Here is a 23,012-nt window from a genome sequence, read left to right as displayed (position 1 = left end):
TTAGCAGAAATGTATAACACCTGTGACAAACTCAGACCAGCAGGCTATAAAAGAGTAGAGGAAGGCAAATATATCAGCCTCAGGATGAGCAGGTCCCTGTTCCCTTGGTAGCCAAACAAAGGTTACTCCAGGCCAATCAAGTCACCTGATGCCAATTAAACCAGTTAAGGTCATTGGGCTAATGCAGGCATCTGATTCCAATTAACCAGAAAAGGGTCAGTTAAGGCTGTTAGGCTAATGGAGACAGTTAGAACTAATCAAGGTCCTACTCATATTGCTTAAAAGCTCTCCTTCCAGTTCCTCAAGAAAGCCCAGGTGAAAGGAGCTGGAGGAGAAGAAGGGTTGCTGAAACCTGAGGTAAGGGTGAAGCTGGGAAAAGGGTATCACAGGGAAGTGGCCCAGGGAATCAAAGCAGCATCAGTGGTGAAGGGGAAGCTGCCAACAGCTGCTACCATTACGATCCTTGGGCTGGAACCCAGAGTAGAGGGTGGGCCCGGGTTCCCTCCCTCCCCCCTGCTCTACAGAGATCCCCTTGAGAGGGGAAGCAGACTTAGGTCCAGGCAGGAGGCCGAACTGAACCTACTGAGCTCTAAGGAGCAACAGAGACTGTGGGTATTCTACCTTCCCAATTCCCAAACTGGCCTGTGACAAAAGAAGCTCCAAAAGCTGTGACCTTTGCCGCTATACTGAGAAAGGGAGGTCACACTGAGGGCCTTAGCGAGCTTCTGAGGCCACTGAATCCCCCTGGAAGCACAGGACTCACCAATACAGGCTCAGAGCTTTGTCACACACCTTATACTCATTAAAACTCTCCTATCAAGAAGCTTAAGCAAAGCCTGTACTCTACCTAAATTTGCAAAATAGGGCGTACTTAGGATGAAAGTGACACACCATCCTGGTGGTGCACTGTGCCGGGTGAATTTTATCCTGAAAGAAACTAAGAAATAGAGCAGGTAAGGATCAAGATAAAGTGGGAATCCACAGAAGACAAGATAAATGGAAGGGAAATATGTGGCCATTTCAAAGGATTCATTTTCTCTCTAAAACATTCAGACTGAAGGGAAACAAGGGATCTTTTAGAAAAGAAAAAGCTGTCAGGTTGATTGTATTGCAGAGGTATCCGTTAAAATATCTATTCAATATTCACAGTGTTATGGATATGAATCAAAGACCATTAGAGAGACAAGTTGGATGAGGTAATATCTTTTACTGGACCAATTTCTGTTGGTGAGAGAGACAAGCTTACACAGGCCTGAAAAACCTGAAGAACCTGACCTGAAGAAGAGCTCTGCGTAAGCTCAAATGCTTGTCTCTCTCTCACCAACAGAAGCTGATCCAATAAAAGATAGCATCCCACCCACCTTGTCTCACCAATAACCTGGGACCAGCACGGTTACAACAACACTGCATATATCAAAGACTACTGAAATCTTTAGGACTCTTTCCATTGACTTCAATGGGCATTGGATCAGCTGCTCTGTGTTCTGCATGTATAAAATTTATGGTAGGTGCGGAGTCATTGTACAATTCAGCATTGCATGTGGAGTTACAACTGCTGCCCTGTTTACATACTGCAAGAGATATGCAAACAGCATAGCGGAGCTGATTCGTCCTGTGTGGATGAACACACACTGCCTTGCAAGAATGGGCCCAGAGCAAGGACAAAGTATGGTGCTTATTGCGACTCCATATTTATTGTAATGTTCTTGGATAGGTTTTCTCCCCTCGGTGTTAACCTGAATATTTTCATTCTGCCCAGGTGCACATTAGGAAGGGTAAGTAGCAAGAGCCTAAAAAGGGGAAGTTGCTGCTGGGATATGCATAAAAATTGCACCTGTCTCACTATGCCAAAAGCATCAGGAAAGGAATAGTGAGGGCACTAGATGCCATGGATTGCCAAATGTGAGCACAAATTATGTAAAGGAGCAGGTAGTAGAAATAGAAGCTGGTGTTGCTGTTTGTCCTTTCTGTCAAAGTTGAATAGTTTTGCAAGAACTTCTGTGGTCTTGAAGGTAGCTGAAGAGTCCAATTATTAATTCCCTGGCTGGGCAGGAAAATTTAAAAACCAGGAATGTTTACTAGGGGTGTTCATAATAAGGGTTGCCAAACCCCCGGGATTGTCCCGGAGTCTTCTGGAATTAAAGATTAATCTTTAATTGATTATTATGTCATGTGATGAAACCTTCAGGAATATGTCCAATCAAAACTGGCCACCCTATCCATAATTCCTGTTTTCTTTGCTTGCAAGGCCTCAGTTTCTCCTACAGGGTAATAAAATTTGCTCCAAAACTTTCTGCACAAGATGGTACTTCACTGCTCTGCTCTGGTGCAGCAGCTTCCCATATATATATAGGTTCTTTGTGTGCCTCTTGATCACTCACCTATAAAAAATCACTGTGCAATATTTTCTTGAGAACCTGTTCTTTCCTGTAGAGGGCATGCCCAGTCTGGCTAAGATGTACTGTCATAATAATAATTTCCAATTGTATTTGTGCAAGCTCTTTGCACAAACCCTTTATTGTTGCATTTATCAATTGCACAGCTCTTTGATGTACAGGTGATAACATGTCCCTGTGAGATGGAATAAGCACAGTGAATGTTATGTCTTCTTGTGTGATACAGTCCTGGTTACAGATCTGGAAGCAGCAATCTAATGAATGTGGACACTCACAGGTAGCTCCTCGATTAAGAGTAGCATTGACAAAACTCCTCCGAAGAAAGTGAAATCTGTTATCACGTTGAGAAAGGCTCCACTGAGGATCGTGATACTAGATCTTACATGTGCTTCCCCAAGTGCAGGTTAGGACATTATCTCAGTTTTCTCCAGACTAATGGCACATTGATTGTTTTTAGTTTCCTCTGCTTCTTGTTAATGATGAGCAAGAGTGAGTCCCAAGTCTACTAAGATCACAATCAACTCCATAAAAAAGGTCACAACCAACCCTCTGTAAGGGTCTTCAAACTGCTCAAGTTAAGGAGCTTACCAGGTGTTTATTAAATACAGCTTGCCAGCATCATCTGCATCAATCATTGTTGGAAAGAGACTTGACAGAGAGACACTTGGTTTGACTCCATTGGATATTATAAAGTGGACCAGACACAATGATCTCCACGGATACACTCTCCAGCTTTCAGTCACGCAGCCAGTGGATGAGTTGCACAAATTTCTCCCGATACCCCAATTTGGGGCACAATCCTGAAGTCCTTTTGCTTTAGAGGGGAGTTTTGTCTGAGTAAGAATTGGGAAAGGACTTCAGGACTGAGCCCACTGAGGAATGTTTTCACAATCCTAGTTGGAGAGAATGTCAAAGGTTTCAATCAGGGCAACAAAGACTATGTATGAGTCTCTGGTTCGTCCCCTCCATTTTCCCTGTAACTGTTGAGCAACAAATATCATGCCAAAGATACTTCTTCCTACCTAGAGATATAGTTTCAAAGCCACAAAACTCTAAAAGCCAGATTCACCACTCTGGTCTGGCTGCTTGATGCCAATGTAGCAATGCAAAGTAACCGTAAACCTAGTTTAATATTTCTTCTAAGCCAAATTCATAGAGTGGTACAAAGCAGCTGGAATATACCAGTGCATCTGGCCCTGAGATCTTCTGAAAGGAGCTGGTTAGCTAATACCATCATCAAAAACCTATTGAGGAGCACAGAAGAAAGGATTTGTCTTCATCTGACATTTTGGACAGTCACTTACCTAGCCTTTCAACTTCCACGTGGTAATGATAGCTGCACACCGACTATGCCTCAGAACAGGTTTACAGCCAGCAGACACTGGGTAACATTTGCAAAAGTACTTGAGTGATCCAGGAGTTACTTTCACAAGTGACTCAGCAACACAGGGTATGTCTACATGGCCCATAGGAGCAAGCCCTCCAACCCAGGTTGACAGACTTGGGCTAGCAGGGCTTGTGCTAGAGCTCTAAAATTAGCTTTGAAGTTGTGGGTCAGGGTGGGCTTCAGAGCGCGAGCTCCAGCCCAGTCTGGAATATCTGCAGTGATGTTTTTAGTACACTAGTGCGAGCCCCACTAACACAAGTCTGTTAACCCCAGGCTGAAAGGCTCCCTTCTGCGGGCTGTGCAGACATACCCAGAGGGGCTTGAGTCTCACTGAAAGTCAATGTGTTACCCACCATCCTTAGAGACCTTCAGACATACAGTAAGATAGCCCTGCACCACCAAAACTTTGTTCCTTTGAGTTGCCACATCATGACTGCCTGCTCAATAACAGGCATAACCACCATACCATCAGCGCCCTTCCCATCCTTTCTGTTGTCCTACCTGCTTGCGTTCTGAAGAAAACCCAATATATCCTTCATTCTCAGACTGCCCTGGACCACATCGGGGACCATCAAGAGGAAATGCCACAGAGAGGTTTCATTCTGCACTCGTGAAATGAGTGACAGGAACGAGACGGTTTCTTTGACAAATGTCACCTGGTACTGAGGGTCCTGCTGCAACTTAAACCATAAAAATGAGATAAAATTATTTACAGACTAAGGGGACATTTAATATTTGTTAACTAGCTGCACCACATAACAAAAATATTCACATTGCGCATTCAAACGGGTACAGCTATCTGGAATTCGTACCAGAGCATTTTAAACTCTGGTAACCCCAGGACACTTTTAGAGGGTGTTTACCAGTTGTGTGAAAATTAAAATTGGACAATATTTTTGAATGTAATACAATTGTGAGCTGAGTACGCTATTTATTTTGAGCGAGGCTGCACCCTTTCAATCCAGCCTCAGCAAAGGATAACACACAACTGCAATGACCCAAGAGCATGAGAAGGAACCAAACTGGGGTCTCTTGGGGCTGGTCTACACTAAGGGGAAAAATCGATATAAGATACGCAACTTCAGCTACGTGAAATACGAGCTGAAAAAGTCGAATCTCTATATATCGAACTTACCCGCCACTATCGATCCCTGAAAAATCGTCGCTACTACGACACGCGGGGTAGTGTAGACGTAGCCTTGGAGTCACAATTCAATCCCCGCCCTTTTTCTAACACAGCTTACGACCTCCTCTAAGCCAGCTTAGTTGTGCTGCCTGGTGCTTTATGGGGTTCTGCTTATTCCACACCCCCGACAAGCCACTCCTCAACAACCTGTGTGGGGCCTAGGGTGACCAGAGAGCAAGTGTGAAAACTCGGGACAGAGGGTGGGGAGTAATACACCTCTATATAAGAAAAAGCCCCAAATATTGGGACTGTCCCTATAAAATCGGGACATCTGGTCACCTAGTGGAGGCCGGGGGCAAGAGGTAGCAGCCCTTTGGCAACTGATTTCCCTCTACTTAGGACCTGGCAATTCAGGCAAGGAGGCTCCACACACCTTCTTATTCCCCAGCGCAGGTATTCAGCAGGGCTCATCTCTGGGTGATTCTGCACATTGTGCCTACGTTTGTGTCAATGGATCATATTCCTCCCAAGTGTTTACACCAGGGATGAATTTGGCCAGCCCATCTAAATTCCATTTCAAGCGATTGTTTCAGCTGATACAGGATTTGGGATGAGTCCAGCTCTAGCTAGTCTTTTCATGGTGAGTAACTGATGAGCACAGCGAGGTGGAATAACTTGTTCTCCTTCATGAAATCCCCTCCACAGATTCCCACTCGTGGACCCAGAACAAGAAGATTATACAGCAGAGATCATGAAGCAATGGATGTAGGGGACATGACAGGTGGTAAAACTAGAACCAAGGGGAGGGGTGAGAAAAGAACATGGGCCCAATTCTCTGCTGGTGCAAACAGGGAGAAATTCATGTAAGTCAATGAAGCAGCACCTTTACATCAGCCGAGCATTTGGCTCTAAGTGGCAGAGTGCCATGACCAGGATTCCTTTATTAGCCTCATCTCAGCGCTGGAGTATGAATGCGTCAGAGCATAAGATCCCTGCGGTCTAACTGTTTTAAAGACTTTGCAGCTGTGCTGCGCTGGCTGTGACTCCATCAGGCGATACTTTCGGAGAACCCTGCTCATGGGTGCCACCTAATCTAGCTTTCTGTCTGAGTCTGAGAATATTCTGTATGAGAACGCAAGACAGCCCTCATCCTGATAAAAAAGGGAGCATACACCTTATTTAAGATAAAATTGTTTTGAGTGATAAATTATATAGCCATTTGAAAGATATGCTCTTTCCCAGGTTATTGGGATTGACACAGGAATTACTGTGTGAAATTATATGGCTCCTATGAAAGAGGTCAGGTTAGATGGTCATGATGATCTCTAAAAATCTACTAATATTCTCAGCAGATCCCTATATTTACTAAAGCAGACAGACTAGTAGCAGGCGGAAACAAACCATCTTTATTGTGGGAATTTTCAAAACACCAGTCGGAGTAAGTTAGATGCCTAAGTCTCATTGCTTTTCAATGGGCATTGAGTGCTTCATTATAGTAGATGCTTTGAAAAAATGCCACCCCTAAACAATTACATTATCCTTGCTCCTAAGGAATTAGAATGCAAATTCTCTAGGGCAAGGGCCATCTTTTGGTTGTGTGTTTGTACAGCACCTTGCACATGGGATCCTAGTCCATTAGTAGGGCTCCCAGGCACTACCCTATACAACAGTCAGAATAATAACAGCCGTTCTTAATCTTCTCAATGGAGACAAGAGGAGGTGGCTATTCACCTGAGATATCTGACTTCGGAATGCTTGGAAAAATGATTCTAAAAGAGACGAGTTGGTAAAACAAAACGTCCTGTGAACGTTAGCTCCCATGCTTTCCCAAGGGAGATTGGAAGAGGGTATATATGGTGACATGATCTCACAGATAACAATTCTGAGGTTCGCCGCAGATGACTCCTGCGTCTGTGCCTAAAAGGAAAATTTAACATTAGTGGTACTAAAAACAGGGTTTTCCTGACAGTCACTTTAATCAAAGCAATAAGGAATTGTGACCGGCGGTAATTACATTAAACAATTTAGCCCTGAGCCCACAAACATTTATGCACATACTTAATTTTATGCATGTGAATGGTGCCACTGACTTCTCTGAGTCTATTCACATGCATGTAGTTAAGCACATGGGTAGGTGTTTGCATGATTGGGACCATAACATAAAAACATTAATATATTCAAAGTCCAGGGCATAGTATTGTACATTAACTGACAAAAAGCTCACAACCCTAAACAATTCTTATCACAGACAGATAGTGTGGCATCTCCGAAACCACCGTGTGGTAGCCATTGGCAAATGCTGGCTAGGATAGCAATGACTTGACATGGTATTTTAGTTGAATATGAAAGAGAATATACATTTTGCCTCATAGAGTGCCTTTGAATGAACTAGAGAAATCCTGTGCTCGAATATCAGAGGTATGGTCTGTTGGTATTTGGTTATCTGTGAAGTGGCAAAGTAATTTGGATTAATAACATAACACGTGCAGGTTATGCTAAGAGGAAAACAAAATTTACAATAGTCACTTAACAACCCACCCTCCTCAACTATCTTCCCTTTCCTAAAATAAAATGCATGTTCAAATGATGGGAGCAGCTTGTCAGCTGGCGTCGCAATTGTTGTAACCCCATTGAAATCAATTCACACCAGCTGGTAGTCGGCCCCCTTCTGCTTAAAACTCTGTTATTTAAACAAAAACAAATTAATTCCATGTCACTGCACCACGGATGCAAAAATTACCTTCCCCAAACTTAGAATTTTGTTGAGCATGTTTATTCTGGAAGTCAAGTTGTATGGTGATGAAATATCCTCCAAGGTGCTTTTCAGGTTAGCTGTTGAATCTGAGAACGCTGTAATAATGAGAATTTTCAAACATTATACTTAATGTAATGTTCTGACACAAATAAACCCATAACTCTTAACCTCTTGAATAAACCACCTCATGCAATAGCACAGCTAGCAACGCTACACCTTTGTTTGTGTGATTAGTACTAGTGCAAGGTGGAAAACAGTTTTCCCATTGCACAAAAATTGTAGAGATATCAAAACATTTCTCCTCTCAAATTGGGACAAAAAGTAATAATCCCGACATTTGTTGTGAACCAACATTTTTTTAAAAATTGGGTTTGATCACTCTCAAAACAGTTCATTTTGATCATTTCAGAATGTTTTGTTTTGATTTTGACCTTTACAAATCATTTTTACAATAATTAGCTCAAATTTTAAAACAAAAATTAATTTCAAACCAAAAAAGCAGAATTGTTTGTTTAAAAAATGTCGAAACAAAACATGTTGACAGTCTCATTAATCCCCCCATACCCAAAAAAAAAATTACACTTGAAAAACTGGTCAAAACCAACCCATTTCCGTCAAAACTTTTGGTTTCAACATTGGCATTTTCTCATGAAAACTGTTTCCCAAAAAGTTCTAGTCACTACTCCATCTTCAAAGATGTATGTCAATATCAAATATTTAAGGGATTTATCTGATCTAATGAAATCCTAAAGGTCACATTTTCCTTTTGTAACCTTTTAAAACTCATCCATTTGAATGCTTCATTGGGTCTTCACATTTACTTTAATGCTGGGTCTTCAGTCTTACAGACTTGGTGGAGTCATCTTACAAGGTCTTACAAGGTAATGACCTGGGTCTGTAATTGGATGGGACATCTCTAAGGAACACCAAAGCACTGCAAGAAGTGATTTTAGTGATTCACCAGGTGGCACTGTTTATTATCCTACTTGAGGTATATTGCACATCCTCAACTGACGTAAATCGGCATGGCAGCACTGAAGTCAACATTCTTAGAACTATTTGTATTAGGGCTATTGATTAATTGCAGTTAATCACGCGATTAACTCAAAAAAATTACTCATGATTAAAAAAATTAATTGCAGTTTTAATCACACTGTTAAAGAATAGAATATCAATTAAAATTTATTAAACATTTTGGATGTTTTTCTACATTTTCATATATATTGTATTCTATGTTGTAATTGAAATTGAAGTGTATATTCTTTTTTATTACAAATATTTGCACTGTACAAAAGAAATAGTATTTTTCAATTCACCTCATACAAGTATGGTAGTGCAATCTCTTTGTCGTGAAAGTGCAACTTACAAATGTCGATTTTTTTGTTACATAACTGCATTCAAAAACAAAACCATGTAAAACTTCAGAGCCTACAAGTCCACTCAGTCCTACTTCTTCTTCAGCAAATCACTAAGACAAACAAGTTTGTTTACATTTACAGGAGATAATGCTGCCCTCTTCTTATTTACAATGTCACCAGAAAGTGAGAACAGGCATTTGCATGGCACTTTTGTAGCCGGCATTGTAAGGTATTTACGTGCCAGATATGCTAAACATTCATATGCCCCTTCATGCTTCGGCCACCATTCCAGAGGACATGTTTCCATGCTGATGACACTCGTTAAAAAATGCGTCGACTAAATTTGTGACTGAACTCCTTGGGGGAGAACTGTATGTCCCCTGTTCTGTTTTACCCGCATTCTGCCATATATTTCATGTTATAGCAGTCTCGAATGATGATCCAGTACATGTTGTTCATTTTAAGAACACTTTTCACTGGAGATTTGACAAAACGCAAAGAAGGTACCAATGTGAGATTTCTAAAGATAGCTACAGCACTCGACCCAAGGTTTAAGGATCTGAAGTGCCATCCAAAATCTGAGAGGGATGAGGTGTGAAGCATGCTTTCAGAAGTCTTAAAAGAGCAACACTCCAATGTGGAAACTACAAAACCCGAACCACTAGAAAAGAAAATCAACCGTCATCTGCTGGTGGTATCTGACTCAGATAATGAAAATGAACATGCGTCGGTCTGCCCTGCTTTGGATTGTTATCGAGCAGAACCCATCATCAGCATGGACGCATGTCCCCTGGAAGGGTGGTTGAACATGAAGGGACATATGAATCTTTAGCGCACCTGGCACGTAAATATCTTGTGACGCTGGCTACAACAGTGCCCTGACAATGCCTGTTCTCACTTTCAGGTGACATTGTAAACAAGAAGCAAACAGCATTATCTCCTGCAAATGTAAACAAACTTGTTTGTCTGAGTGATTGGCTGAACAAGAAGTAGGACTGAGTGGACTTATAGGCTCTGAAGTTTTACATAGTTTTATTTTTGAATGCAGTTAATTTTTGTACATAATTCTACATTTGCAAGTTCAACTTTCATGATAAAGAGATTGCACTACAGTACTTATATTAAGTGAATTGAAAAATACTATTTCTTTTGTTTTTTTACAGTGCAAATACTTGTAATCAAAAATAAATATGAAGTGAACACTGTATACATTGTATTCTGCATTGTAATTGAAATCAATATATTTGAAAATGAAGAAAACATCCAAAAATATATAAATAAATGATAGTCTGTTATTGTTTAACAGTGCGATTAATCGCAATTAATTTTCTAGTTGCTTGACAGCCCTAATTTGTATACATTCACATGTTTGCAACTATATAGTTCATTGAAATCAATGCAGTTACGCAGATTTACATCTGACCTGTAATCTTTTGAATGAGATGTAAAATTCAACAGTTCCTGACCACCTCCGGTCATTATGAATACTTAATAGATATTACAGAATGTGAATTGTGAATTCATAATTTAATGGAGTGCTCCTTGGAACAGAGATGTCCATCTTGAATGTTTGGGAAACTCCTAGCACATACTGTATAATAATAATTATGACTATTTATACTTGAAACCTAAGTCCAAAAGATATGCAGTACTCCTTCAGTGAAAGAGAAACTTGTGACCAATGAAAACATCTCAAAGATTAAATATTCACATTGCCACAAATGAGCTACAGGGAAAGGATTTTTCACAGAAATTATCTGCTGAAGAATTTTGAATAAGAAATTTGTGAAGATCATAGTTTGTAGATGAGTTATGATCAGGGGAAAAGGCAATATTAGTTACATGCATTTTTATTTATTAAATACTTGGATGGCCCTAGTGGGCATCAAAGATCTTATGAAACTCCTTAGAAGAAAACCCTAGTGTTCTGGCCACATTCCAACATTGGATTCAGCTCTAGGAGGGCCTAAGCTCTGATCCCTGAGGGGTTAATAAATTTTTGAGCTTTGTAAAGAAATGTATTTGTGATTATTCCCACGAGTTTAAAATAATAGCACTACTACACTCAAGCAGCCATAGAGAACATATCAATCATTTCAACAGCACTCTTCTAGGAATTGCATCTCTGTCAGGAGAGCTTTAAAAGATGAGCCTTTAAAAGATTAGACCTTTCCCTGCCACACACCGAGAACTCTCTAAACACTAATAGAATTGAATAACATACCCAGTGAAGCGTTCCTGCTTTTTGGAACCTCAGCACTCTGCAGTGATGGATGGATGGTCTTCCCCAGGTTAGGTGACCTTTTCTGCTTTCTGATATAAAGGAAGAGATGAGACCTGTAACTCCACATACGGTTGCTTAAAACTGAATTTACTCTAAACTAGAGATGGGCTCAGGTTAGAGCTTGAGCTGACTTTCAGGGCTGATTGGATGAGGGGTTTTGATTCATGCTCCCTCTGCACTGAAGTTCTGGTTCAGTACCATTGACTCCAGGGGGAGGCCCAGGTACTGAATATAAGAAGGCCAAATTCACCCCTTATGTGGCCCCACTGACTACATCTGAATTACATCTGGCATTAATTTGGTTCAATATCTATTTAATTTCCTGTATTTGAATGAAGGGCTAAACATAATCAGGCCAGATTATGTCCTTTGCCAAGACATGCTCGGAACAAGACTGGGGTGGAACACCAAGTTGTTGATTATGTTTCCCTGATTTTACAGTTGCCCAGGCTTTACTGCAAGTTAAAGCAACCTAGGGGCTACTCTAAATTAAGACAACAGGCTGTGCTCCTTAAGGGACTGTACTCCTCTTGAGAATCACCACAGGGTACCAGAGCACTACCTCCATCCTGTGTATCATCTCCTAAACTGGGGGTGGGAGTGAGGATGTTGGCATGGGAAACAGTTTCACTTCACTGGGGGAAATCTCAGCTGGCTAGCTGCAGCCAGACTTCCATTGCTCGGGAAGTGAGATGGAACTGAAGCTGAGAAACTGGCTTATTTACTGTGTTTGGAGCAATAGAAATGAACAGTTCAGAGGTAAGTTAGCAAAATGATAAGTTTAACCAAGCTGCATAATAGGAGACACATTCTTAGTTTTCTCAGTGTGTCTCCCCTAAAATCCTCCGGAAAAATGTCTAGCAGCAACACACCCAGCCAATGAAACACCAAGATAGAAGCGTTACGTAATCAAAACAAATTCCCATTGGCTGATCCTACCCCAGAGACATGACTGAAATCAGAGACCTCCAGGTGTTGTTTTGCTCCAAGTAACCCTTTTGCTGATATCACAGACCCTACAGTTTTCAGCTAGGCTTTTGCAGCCTGTAAAATCGGATAAATTAAGCATCTAATCAATGAGCATGTGGGCGTGTATACACACACGCATGTGCACACACACAGATAGATTTGTTTTATATTGTATAAAGCAACGTATAAATATTACCAGTGACAGGATAGCTGATTAACAATCCAAATGACCTGGGAAGGGAGGGGAGGGGGCTACAATTTAGCCAAAATATTTTGTTTTTCAGTTGCCAAATTATTTTTTTAATCGGCTTTTGCATTTTCAGGTTTTTTTCCACATTTGACCAAATTTTCTGCTGGGAAAATAAAGCCTTATCTGGCCCTCTTTACACAAAGCAATAAAAGACAAATCAGGAGGAATGGCAACATTTGAAATAACTTTGGGCCTGAGAGTTATCCCTAATTAACCACCTTCTTTAAGAAGCATAAAGAAAATGACGACTGCCAAAACAGCAGGGCCAGCCTGGTCTACTGGGTAGAGCAGTGGGCTGGGAATTGAGAGATTCATTGCTCTGCTACTCAGCTGCTATGTGACCTTAGGCAAGTTCAGCCCTTGGTTTATTTAATAGAGCTGTAAGAAGAAAGGGAATTCTGTTTCATGCAGGATTTCAATATTTTCAGATTTGGTGTCAATTCCCATTTGGAACAAAACCCCAACATTTTGAACTTCTCGGTGAAAGGGGATGGAGCTCTGGTTCTGGGACAGTTCCCCTGGTGGGCTGCTCCAGAGCTCCCCTGGGAATTGCAGCTCCCAATATTTCCTGGGTTTTGGCTCTCTATTGGGCCACCTGATGACCTCACAGAGAGCTGGGAGCCCTGAGAACCCCACTCCACAGCTGCCCGCCAAGAAAACTGCAGAGGAATTGAGAAGTCAAGGAGCTCAGGAGCTGAGGTTCCTAGTGCTTCCAGGTTCTCGGCTGCCAAAGAGCTGGGCAGGCAAGGAAACCAGGTAGGTTTCAGAAACCTGGCAGGCAGGATTCCACTAGAGCCCTGCCTGGGTTCTATCACAACTTCAACAAAATGAAACCGTCTCCATGAAATGTTCCATCAGAGCTTTTCCAACCAGCTCTACTATCTAGCTAGCCAACTCTTTAGTGCAAGAACTGTCACTTAGGGTACGTCTGCAGTGCTCTGCCCTTTTCCTGAAACAAGAGTGCAAGCGCCAGCAGGACAAGTTCTTCAAATGGTGCCTCATCCACGTTGTAGGCTCCAGTTGATGGGAGTGTGCAGAGCCAAAAGATGACACAGCTGGATGTGTTGACAGGCTGAGACAGTTTCTAGTACAGTGCCACGGAATGGACAGTCAAGTTTTCCCACAGTGCACCACAAAGAAAGGGCTACAGCTGGGGAGTGCACTAGGAAGCCTGGGATAGGCTGGTCTGGCTCTAGTCTGTGTAGGGCAATGAGGATGTGTGATCGCGGGTGGGAGATCAGGAGTCAGAAATTCTAAACCCAGGGTTGCTAATCGGTGTGAACACTCAAGCGCAGGCTTAGAACCACCAAGCCTGCCGACTTGAGTCCCACAGACCCAGGCTTACCCTGCAGTGTAGACACACCCTTACGCTGTGTTCATATAATGCTGACCACAATGGTTCCCTGCTGTTGGTTGGGGCCTCTAGGCACTAGTCCAATAGAAATTATAGCAGTCACTCTAACACAAGTTTCCCAGTGTCACCCCAGAGGTACTGGGCCAGATCATCGTGTGTGTAAGTCAGCAAAGTTCTGCTGATTTCAATGGAATGACAGATCTTCTACACCAGCTGAGCATCTGGCCCACCCACCTCGGGTGAGAGGTCATCGTCCCAAGCTGGGAGAGCTGATTTAGGGCTCAAAGTAGGGCCGGGGTTCTCAACCCTTTTCTTTCTGAGGCCCCCCCAAAATGCTATAAAAACTCCACGGCCCAGCTGTGCCACAACAACTGTCTTTCTGCATATAAAAGCCAGGACCAGCAGGGGGTAGCAAACAGGGCAATTGTCCAGGGCCCCATGGCACAGGGGCACCTGCAAAACTAAGTTGCTCAAGCTCCGGCTTCAGCTCTGGGGCTTGGGGCCCTGGGCTGCAGTCCTGCACGGTGGGGCTCTGGCTTTCTGCCCTGGCCCCTAGTGGGTCTAATGCCAGCCATGCTTGGTGGATCCCCTGAATCCCACCTGCGGCCCCCCAGGGGGCCACCGGCCCTCGGTTGAGAACCGCTGCTTTAGGGAATATTGACAAAAGATGAATGCACAGAGGTCATGCTAGTAAAAAGCATTAACCCGTGCAGTGGGGATCTACGCCACCCCTGTATTTCTCTGGCAATCTAACTTCAGCCCTCGTGTGTGTGTGTGTGTGTGTGTGCGCATTGAGTGTCGGAAGATTTTCTCATAGTGGAACGCATCGGGGAATTATAATGTTGGTGCCAGCTCCTTCTATAACTATTTTAATACCAACATTTTTAAAGTGCCCAGTGGGCAATATGCCCACTGCACACATTTCTAAAGCACTGTAGTGCCTGGGACTGGTCTACCACTCACTGAGGGTGATGCCCAGAAATGGTGTGCATGATGGCCCCCATACGTCATTGAATGGCTGGCTCCCTAGCCTATAACAACAAAGCAGTTTCATATTCCCTTACCGTCTGAGAGGGGAGTTGCCAGGAAGTCTTGGTAACAGATCTTCTGGTGTGTACGGTGTGTCCTTGCACTTGGCGTCTGAATCACAAAGCACGGTTTGTAGGAATGGGAAGAAACCAGCACTGGGGAGGTTCCGAGGAGCTAGATAACCTGGAAAAAACAAATTAAAAAAAATCTAATTCCTGTGACATGGTGTTTTCTTCATTTGAATCTATAATAATTTTCTAAGTTCAGGAACTTTGGCTTGAGTCTCATTTATGCTAAGGCCCCTTCACACCACTCTGGCAATGCAAAGGGGATGTATGGTACTTGTGAAGGACATTTCTGCCTATCTTCAGGGCTGCCCAGAGGATTCAGGGGGCCTGGGGTCTTCGGCGGCATTGCCGCCGAAGACCTGGAGTGGAAGAAGCTCCGGGGGCCAGGGCCCCATGAGAGGTTTCCAGGGCCCCCAGAGCAAATGAAGGACCCCGCTCCAGGGGCCCCAAAAAACTCTTGTGGGGGCCCCTGCGGGGCCTGGGGCAAATTGCCCCACTTGCCCCCCCTCTGGGCAGCCCTGCCTATGTTAAAGCTCCTTTAGCCTGCCAGAACCATGGCAAGGGGCTTTGTGTAAACGGGAACCGGTGTTCCTTATTTTTACTAAGGTTTTTGTCAATACACACACAGTACAAGATTTTGAGAAGTGGGAAAAAAAGATGAATATATAAAAGATGAGAAAAGCCTTAGAATTGCAATGGCTAGTTCCTGCATTTGAAAGGCAGGACTTAGCTCCAGCATAACGGCTAAACATCCATAATGACAGGGTGGATCTCCAGGGTTTGCTTGGGACAGCCTCTTTGCAGGACCACTGGCTTCTGTATCCAGTCCCCACTGAAGTAATGGCTCCATTGTGGCTTTTGCCACAAGCTTCATAGACGGGGCAGAGCAGGAGCAGATCTGGAACCAGATGGCTTCTCCTAGTGTGCTGGCTCGACTGTGCACAAAGGGGGATGGAGCTACCAGTGCCTGTCCTCCGGCCTCAGCATGCGTGGGAAAGGCAGTATCAACCTCACAATGGCTGCATTCCCCCTGCTCCCCCACATCCCATGTTCAGTGATCCATGTAGCCAGCCCAGGGCAGTAAGTGGGTGCCTTTACGTCCCCTTCCTCCCTTGTGCAAGCCCATAGCCAGGGCCAGAATTGAGCCTAAGGGTATTGCAACAAAACATCTGTGGCTGGCGCTGGCCCATGTCAGCTGACTGAGGCTCACAGGGCTCGGGCTGCAGGGCTGTAAATCCGCCATGTAGACATTTGGGGTCGGTCTGGGTCCTGGGACCCCGTGAGGCAGGAGGGTCCCAGAGCCAGGCTCCAGCCCAAGCCTGAACATCTACATTGACATTTTATAGCCCCACATGCCCAAGTCAGCTGACCCAGGCCAGCCACAGGTGTTTTATTGCACTGTAGGCATATCCAAAGACCCAGATCCTCAATGGTATTTAGGTACCTAACTCGGGTTGATTTTGATGGGGTCTACATGATTAGAGAGGCCAGCATTTTAAATACAATTTGCCCTGACCTGCCCTTTGCCAGCCAACTTGGCTCATTAAAGGGCCTTATTTTCAGTGACATCACCTCTAGTAAATCCTGGAGCTTTCACTTAATCACAGCATGTAAGGAGAGATGAACAAATAATAAAAAAACACTTGGCAAAGGCGGCTGCTCTTGTTTCTTATACGGAGATGAGTCCCCGCCTGAAAACTCTGTGTGGCCTGTAGTGGCAATTGATTAGCTTGCCCTTTAACCACAACAGATGACCAGTCACGCCTTTCCCTGATCTGGTCACCGCTTTCTCTCCATCTCTTTCATGGGCCCCAGCATTAGGCCTATTAAGTGTATTAGTGCACAGCAATGCCTGCAAAGCTGAAACGACAGCCTGAATGGTCCCAGTGGTAGCATCGGTGTTAGCAACATACCGAACACTTGGAACATATGGCTCTGAGTCAATGGGATAAATACATTGAAATCTAGGGAATCTAAAGAGAACGTTTTCCTTGCATTCTAAAACCCACTTCATCAGATGCATGCAGTGGAAAATACAGTAGGAAGATATATATACACACAGAACACGAAAAAATAGGTGTCATACCAACTGTAATGAGAGTAAATAATTAAGGTGAGCAATTATCAGCAGGTGGAAAAAATGTTTGTAGTGATAATCAGGATGGCCCATTTCCAACAGTTGACAAGAAGTGAGTTAGTTAAGGGTAAAAAAAAAAATGGGAAAATAGGTTTTTTTTTGTGTAATGACCATCCCCCACCACAGTCTATTCAAGCCTCCTCATCAGAATCATAAAATATATCAGGGTTAGAAGTCATCTAGGCCACCCAACCCAGAGAGAAGAAGAGGACCAGACAGAGATTTTTTTTTTTAACCCATAAATAAATGGATTGAATTCATCACCCTAGGTTGAGCAGGCCAATGCTCAAACCACTGAAAACCACCACTATCCCTCCCCCCCCATGTCCAATTTGCAAATTAAAATTAATTTAAATTTGATTTCTCTTTTTTTTTTTTTTTTATTTTTTTTTTTTTTTGTTGTTTGAGTGAGGTAATTGAGTTGAGTGTAGAGAAGAAATGGAAGTGTTCAAGTTTTTTTTTTTTAATTAAATTTTTTAATGATTGTTGTCCATTTCTCTTTCTCTTTTATTGAGACTGTTTGATGGTACATGTACTGCCATGTACCATGTACTGTACAAACCATTACAGTTACATACATTATACCATGTTTCATGTTCTCTGTGTATATATATATCTTATATTTGTATTTTCCACCATTCCCATCCCAATGAAGGTTGAAGCACATGCTCAACTGCTCATGCTCAAAAATAAATGTGTTAGTCTCTAAGTTGGCATCCTTTTCTTTTATTTCAGAGAAAACAGAAAAACCAAACCAAAAACAGACGACACGGGGGGCAGGGAGGGAGGGGAGGGGGGGAGGCAGGGGGAGGGGGAAGGGGAACTGGCAGGGCTGAGGCACAGGGGCAGCTGACACAGAGCTGGCCCCCCACTCTCCCCCTCCCTCCCCTGCCCCTCTGAGTCAGTGGAAGGGTTCCACAGAAGAAAGAAAGAAGAGGAGGAAGATGAATGTGTGTGAATCACATAACTGTGGTGGCTGGCAAATGTACTAAAAATAGTAGTTATAAGTTTAGAATTAGTAGGCATGCCCTTAGGTATCAGGGCTCCTATCAGATTTCTAGGCATTTTTACAATCATCACAGAGCAGAAACCAGGAAGTTCTGAGCTTTCACCTCAACTCTGCCTCTGGCTGGCTACACGGCCTTTGGTAAGCCCCAGCCCAGGAGCTGTAACTCAGGGCTAGTCTACACTTACGCCGCGCGTGAGCGGTGACTTTCGAGCTTCGAGTCATCGCTGGCGTGATCTAGATCTAGACTTTAAACTCCGAAGCCGCAGTTCGACGTTCTCTCACCCCCACCTCGAAGCTGCAGAGTAGCGATTGAGAGCCGAGCCGCGGCGTTCGGCGCGTGGTGGAGTGGGGCGTAGGTTCAGTTCGAAGTTCGAATTCAGCCTACGCTATTCACGTAGCTGAATTTGCCCTAGTGTTTTCTTAGACCCCTCTCTTAGTAGACCAGGCTGCAGAGAATTTGTTGTGGAGAGGAGGAGACAGCGGCAGCAGCAGCGTTTTACTGAGTGCCTGCTCCTCCTCACTCCCCATCACATCAGGGCTGATCTGGTGGGCCAGGAAAAAAAAGAACTTGCTGTTTGCAACTATGTAACATTCATTATCATCATCAACACTGAATTTTTTCTTATTTTTAGCTATTATGCAAGCAGATCTTCAGATAGGGATGGGGAAGGGGGAGGGGAGCCTAAAAATAGCTAAGTAGTCAAGTAATTCTCTCTCTCATCTGTCATCAAAGCTCACTAAAAGCATGTGGCAACACATTCTGCCCATCTTCTTTCCCTAGTCTTCTTTGCAGCAGAGATGTGCAGCACAGCAGCATCTTTTTGTCAAAGTGGTTTCATCCACCATGACCATCAGAACACAGTGTTATACAGTTTTCTTTAATAATAAATAAGACACTGGAATTGCTTTTTGCTAGCAATGAGCAACGCTGCATCTCACACCCACTCTCTCAGTCAAACTCTCTCCTCTCTAAAAAAATTTTCTTCCTCTAAAATTTTAAACTAACTAAAGAAAAAACTAAACAACTCACACCACAACGAACTGCAGACCTACACCTGGATCCATCTGGTAGGTGTCCGCACCCATGGAGAGACATATTAGCCCACATCTGCAGCTGCTGTAAATCAGCATAGCTTGATTATAGCGCAGATTGGGCACCGGAATGCCTGTTCCCCAGGAAATTCCAACATTTTGACAGTTGTTTTAGTTCCAAACTGGAACAAAAAGTCAAAAAATGTGAAATGTCCTGCAGAATGGAAATTCCAAAAGAAAAAATTGATTTGAAACCATCAAAATGTTTCATTTTGATAGAATAAAAACACTTTGCTTTGATTATGCTGAAACATTATAAATTATTATTGATTATGTATAAAACATTAGCATTAATATTTGAATAGGGTATAAAAGTTTAATCAAAATATCTTGAAACAACGAAGTCTAAAAAGAAACTTTTCTACTGTATCAAAATGAAATGTTTTGACGTTATTAAAACAGTAAAGTCAAAATGGTTCATTATGACACTTTTCCACCTTAAATTCTGTCAAAATCAATATGTTCCCATGAAATGTTTCGGTTTTGACAAAACTGCATTTTCTGATGGAAAACTGTTCCATTGAAAATTTTTCAACCCATTCTACTCAACTGAAGCCACTAAAGCTACACGGATTTGCACCAGAGGAGGATTTGGTCTGCTGATTTCATTGGCGCTTCCCATGAGGACAGGGGTCCTCTTGCAGGATTGGGGCCCAGAGGAATACAATCATGATCCCTCACATGCAAACATGACATGCTTAACTATATCCATGCGAGAATGTTCATTGAAGTCAATGAGACTGCTCATGTGAGGGAACGTAAGCAAGCACTTAAGTGTTTGTAGGATCAAGGCCATCATTACCAACAACAGGAAAAGGAAATCAAATTTACATATCTTGCATTTTCTACTTTAAACTTCTAGAGGTTTGTCTCTTTTACTTATCAATTAAACCAGCACAGGAGCATGAGATAATGGTAAATGCTAATGACAAACACAGAGCCAGATGCTCAGTTGGTTGTAAACCCACAGAGAGAAGCTGATTTACACCAGCTGAGGATCTGGCATGTAATCTATCGACCAATACACTTCTCTACCTTTTCCTTATTCTCTTTGATTGGCCACTCTCCAACCCTGGTTAAAATGCAGTCTTGGCATAAAAATATGCAACTCCCATTTGGAAGTTACACCGATTTATATCAGGACTGAATCTGCTCTGCTGACTCACTCATTGGCTTCCTACTACTGCTGTCCTTAATTCATTTCTTCTTATGTGTCTACATCCTGTATTTCTGGCTCTTAGTGATTCACTTTTCCTCTTCACATTCTCTGTATTCATCTTCTGCCTTGCAGCACCTGCCAAAGTTAATATTCTGTCCTACAGGATGGATGTGGTCTGAATGGTTTCTTCTTGGGCCTTAAAAATGTTTGTTCCTTGACATTTAAGAATATTTTTCCTCCCTCCCTGTTCATTCTTTATTTGTTTCAGGCAACTTTTATTATCTTTTCGTCCATCCTCCCTCCCTCCTTTCCTCATAGAACTACCAGTTTCTTGGGGTAAGAAACTTCTCTTACTCTCAAATTTGCCATACCATGCCATCATATTATAAACCTTATCAAGTCATCCCATGCGCCATACATAAGACACATGGACTCCATAGAACACTCAACCTGTCAAATAGTGCATTGAACATATTTGTGAGCAAATTTGTTCATTAAAAAGCACTGTGTTTAATCGGAATGGTGTTTTGTCATTTGGAACTCATTAGATGTCTATTGTCATTTATATTTACCAAAATTTTACAAAATGTATAGTAAAAATATTTACATGAAAATTTACCTTGTTGGATTTTTCCACACAAAATGTTTAAATCTGCTGTGCATGAGATCTTCTCCCTTCCCCCATACACAGTGCCCTCTCTCACTCTCTGCTCCCATCCCCGTCATGTCCCTCTCTTATGTTGGCAAGGAACTGTGACTTTATTTCCTGGCCCAGTCACACAACCATGGTCAAGAAGATAAAGATCAACACCCCCGTCTCATGACACATGACTCCAGTGGCTACTGTTACACCCGTTGTGAAAAACATCAACTCCCTGCCTCCAGCCCAATGCTGCTGGGTGAAGCTCCAGCTTCAGATATTCATTGCACTGTTCCCATAAGCCACACACCAATCTGACATTCAGTCAGTTACAGTCACGTCACCTATTTTTGCTGTTGTAGCCTCTCTAAGCTCTCTCGGAGTTTCATACGCACCATCCGTGTTCGGATCAGGACGCTGGTAGTATGCACTCCACCATATTTACACAAGCACAGATTCTACCTCGTGTTCCTCCACCAAAAAATATTCATTTGATACAGGCTATGGTTACTTCTAGGTATACAGTTGCTCTCTTGGCTCTGCAACCTAAACCATCTCTTCTATTTAATTTATAACCAGGAATTGTGTTAAGCCATGTCACCCTCTTTTAAAATTACCAATTATATTCAGGTCTTATTCAGAATTTGCCCCAGGGCATGTCATGAGGTGATAAAAGGGGGCTATGGAGTGATGAGGGTTAGAAACCGCTATCCTAATACCAGTGTTCCAGCTAGTCCATTTTTGCTTATATGCCTTCTTATGGGCTATATGAGATCGTGTAGCTTTTAATTCAGACTGCTGCATTATGTGCTTCATCTTATGCTACTGAATTATTGCTCCTTGTTCAACTTCTTCCTTCCCCCTACCAGGGCTGTAGTTAAAAAGCAATCAGACAGTAAAGGATATATAGTTCCAGTGGAACTTCTGCCATCTTCCTTAGAAGATTTCATTGTGTTACCTGAAAGCTGCTCAGAACTTCCCAGTCTTTCCCCAAGTCCACGTTTATCTCTTTAATTGGTGACTAAAACTTTATTGTGAAGAATAATTTGATAAAACTCTGTACAGAATGGAACTATTAACCTCCAGGCCCAGCATCCGATTGTTTATTAGACTGCGATTGGCAAAGCTAAAGAAAAAATTGAAAGTTTAGTGAAAATATTTGCTCATCAATGTGGATGCTTCTCCCAACCTTATCCAGGGAATCCTGACATGTTGGATCTACAGAAACAAGATTCTTCTACTTCCAGCTGGGCTGGACGTTGTACAAGAACAGCCTCTCTCATTTTATTTTGGCACTTCCACATCCAGGTGAAACCCAGAAATGCAGAGCAGTGGGGGAAGTGAAATATAATGAAAGAAAAGTAGAATATTCATAAAAAGATTTGGTGTGAGGTTTTCAATGGTAGTTGAATGGGATCAAAATCCCCTTATTTTCTCTGAACCTATACACCCATTTCTGGTATCAACCAGGTAGCATCAACTGATCCAGATGAGTCAAGATCTGAACCTTCCCAAATAAAAGGCAACTATTCAGCAAAAAGCACCTGTATGAATATGAGGTTTTGATTTGCTCCATTATAAGCATGAGGGCCAGACACTAAATAAGGTCCAGATCCAGAATTCCCTAAAGTTTGGGGGTTTCATATCCAGGGCCTGGGAGCAGACCTCTCGCAGGCTGAATGAAAAAACATTGAAGTGCACAAAAACGGGAAGGAAGTTAAATGAACTCCTTCAATCCTTAGAAAATATCTGAATCTCACTCTGGATAGAAGACTGAGGTTGTTCCTATTTTACCAAAACTCATTTGCTTATCCCTCCTTTCTTTACACTGAGTGATGAGGCATTACACCACACTATCAACATGGGGTAGAGTCTTGTTAAAATATTGACCAGTTCTGCCCTAGCAACAACTATGTGGCCTTTAAGGACTACTGACATAAGAGCCATTGGCATCCCTTCAAAACATAGCTCTGACGCAGGGGGTTGGACTAGATGATCT

General features: G+C 42.7%; 1 protein-coding gene across 1 annotated transcript in view; it reads right to left on the bottom strand.

Moving 5' to 3' along the window:
- ABCA12 (ATP binding cassette subfamily A member 12) overlaps positions 1–23,012 on the bottom strand; it is a 134,790-nt gene that overhangs the window by 102,482 nt on the left and 9,296 nt on the right. The window contains exons 3-7 of the mRNA XM_039495525.1: positions 14,944–15,091; positions 11,247–11,335; positions 7,650–7,759; positions 6,641–6,826; positions 4,285–4,463 (exon numbers count right to left, since the gene is read on the bottom strand). Coding sequence (XP_039351459.1) covers positions 4,285–4,463; positions 6,641–6,826; positions 7,650–7,759; positions 11,247–11,335; positions 14,944–15,091 — 712 coding nt within the window. The remainder of the gene's footprint in view (positions 1–4,284; positions 4,464–6,640; positions 6,827–7,649; positions 7,760–11,246; positions 11,336–14,943; positions 15,092–23,012) is intronic.

Source organism: Mauremys reevesii, linkage group 11 (assembly GCF_016161935.1).
Source record: "Mauremys reevesii isolate NIE-2019 linkage group 11, ASM1616193v1, whole genome shotgun sequence".
Classification (NCBI taxonomy): Eukaryota; Metazoa; Chordata; order Testudines; family Geoemydidae; genus Mauremys; species Mauremys reevesii.
This window is presented reverse-complemented; position numbering and strand designations above follow the sequence as displayed.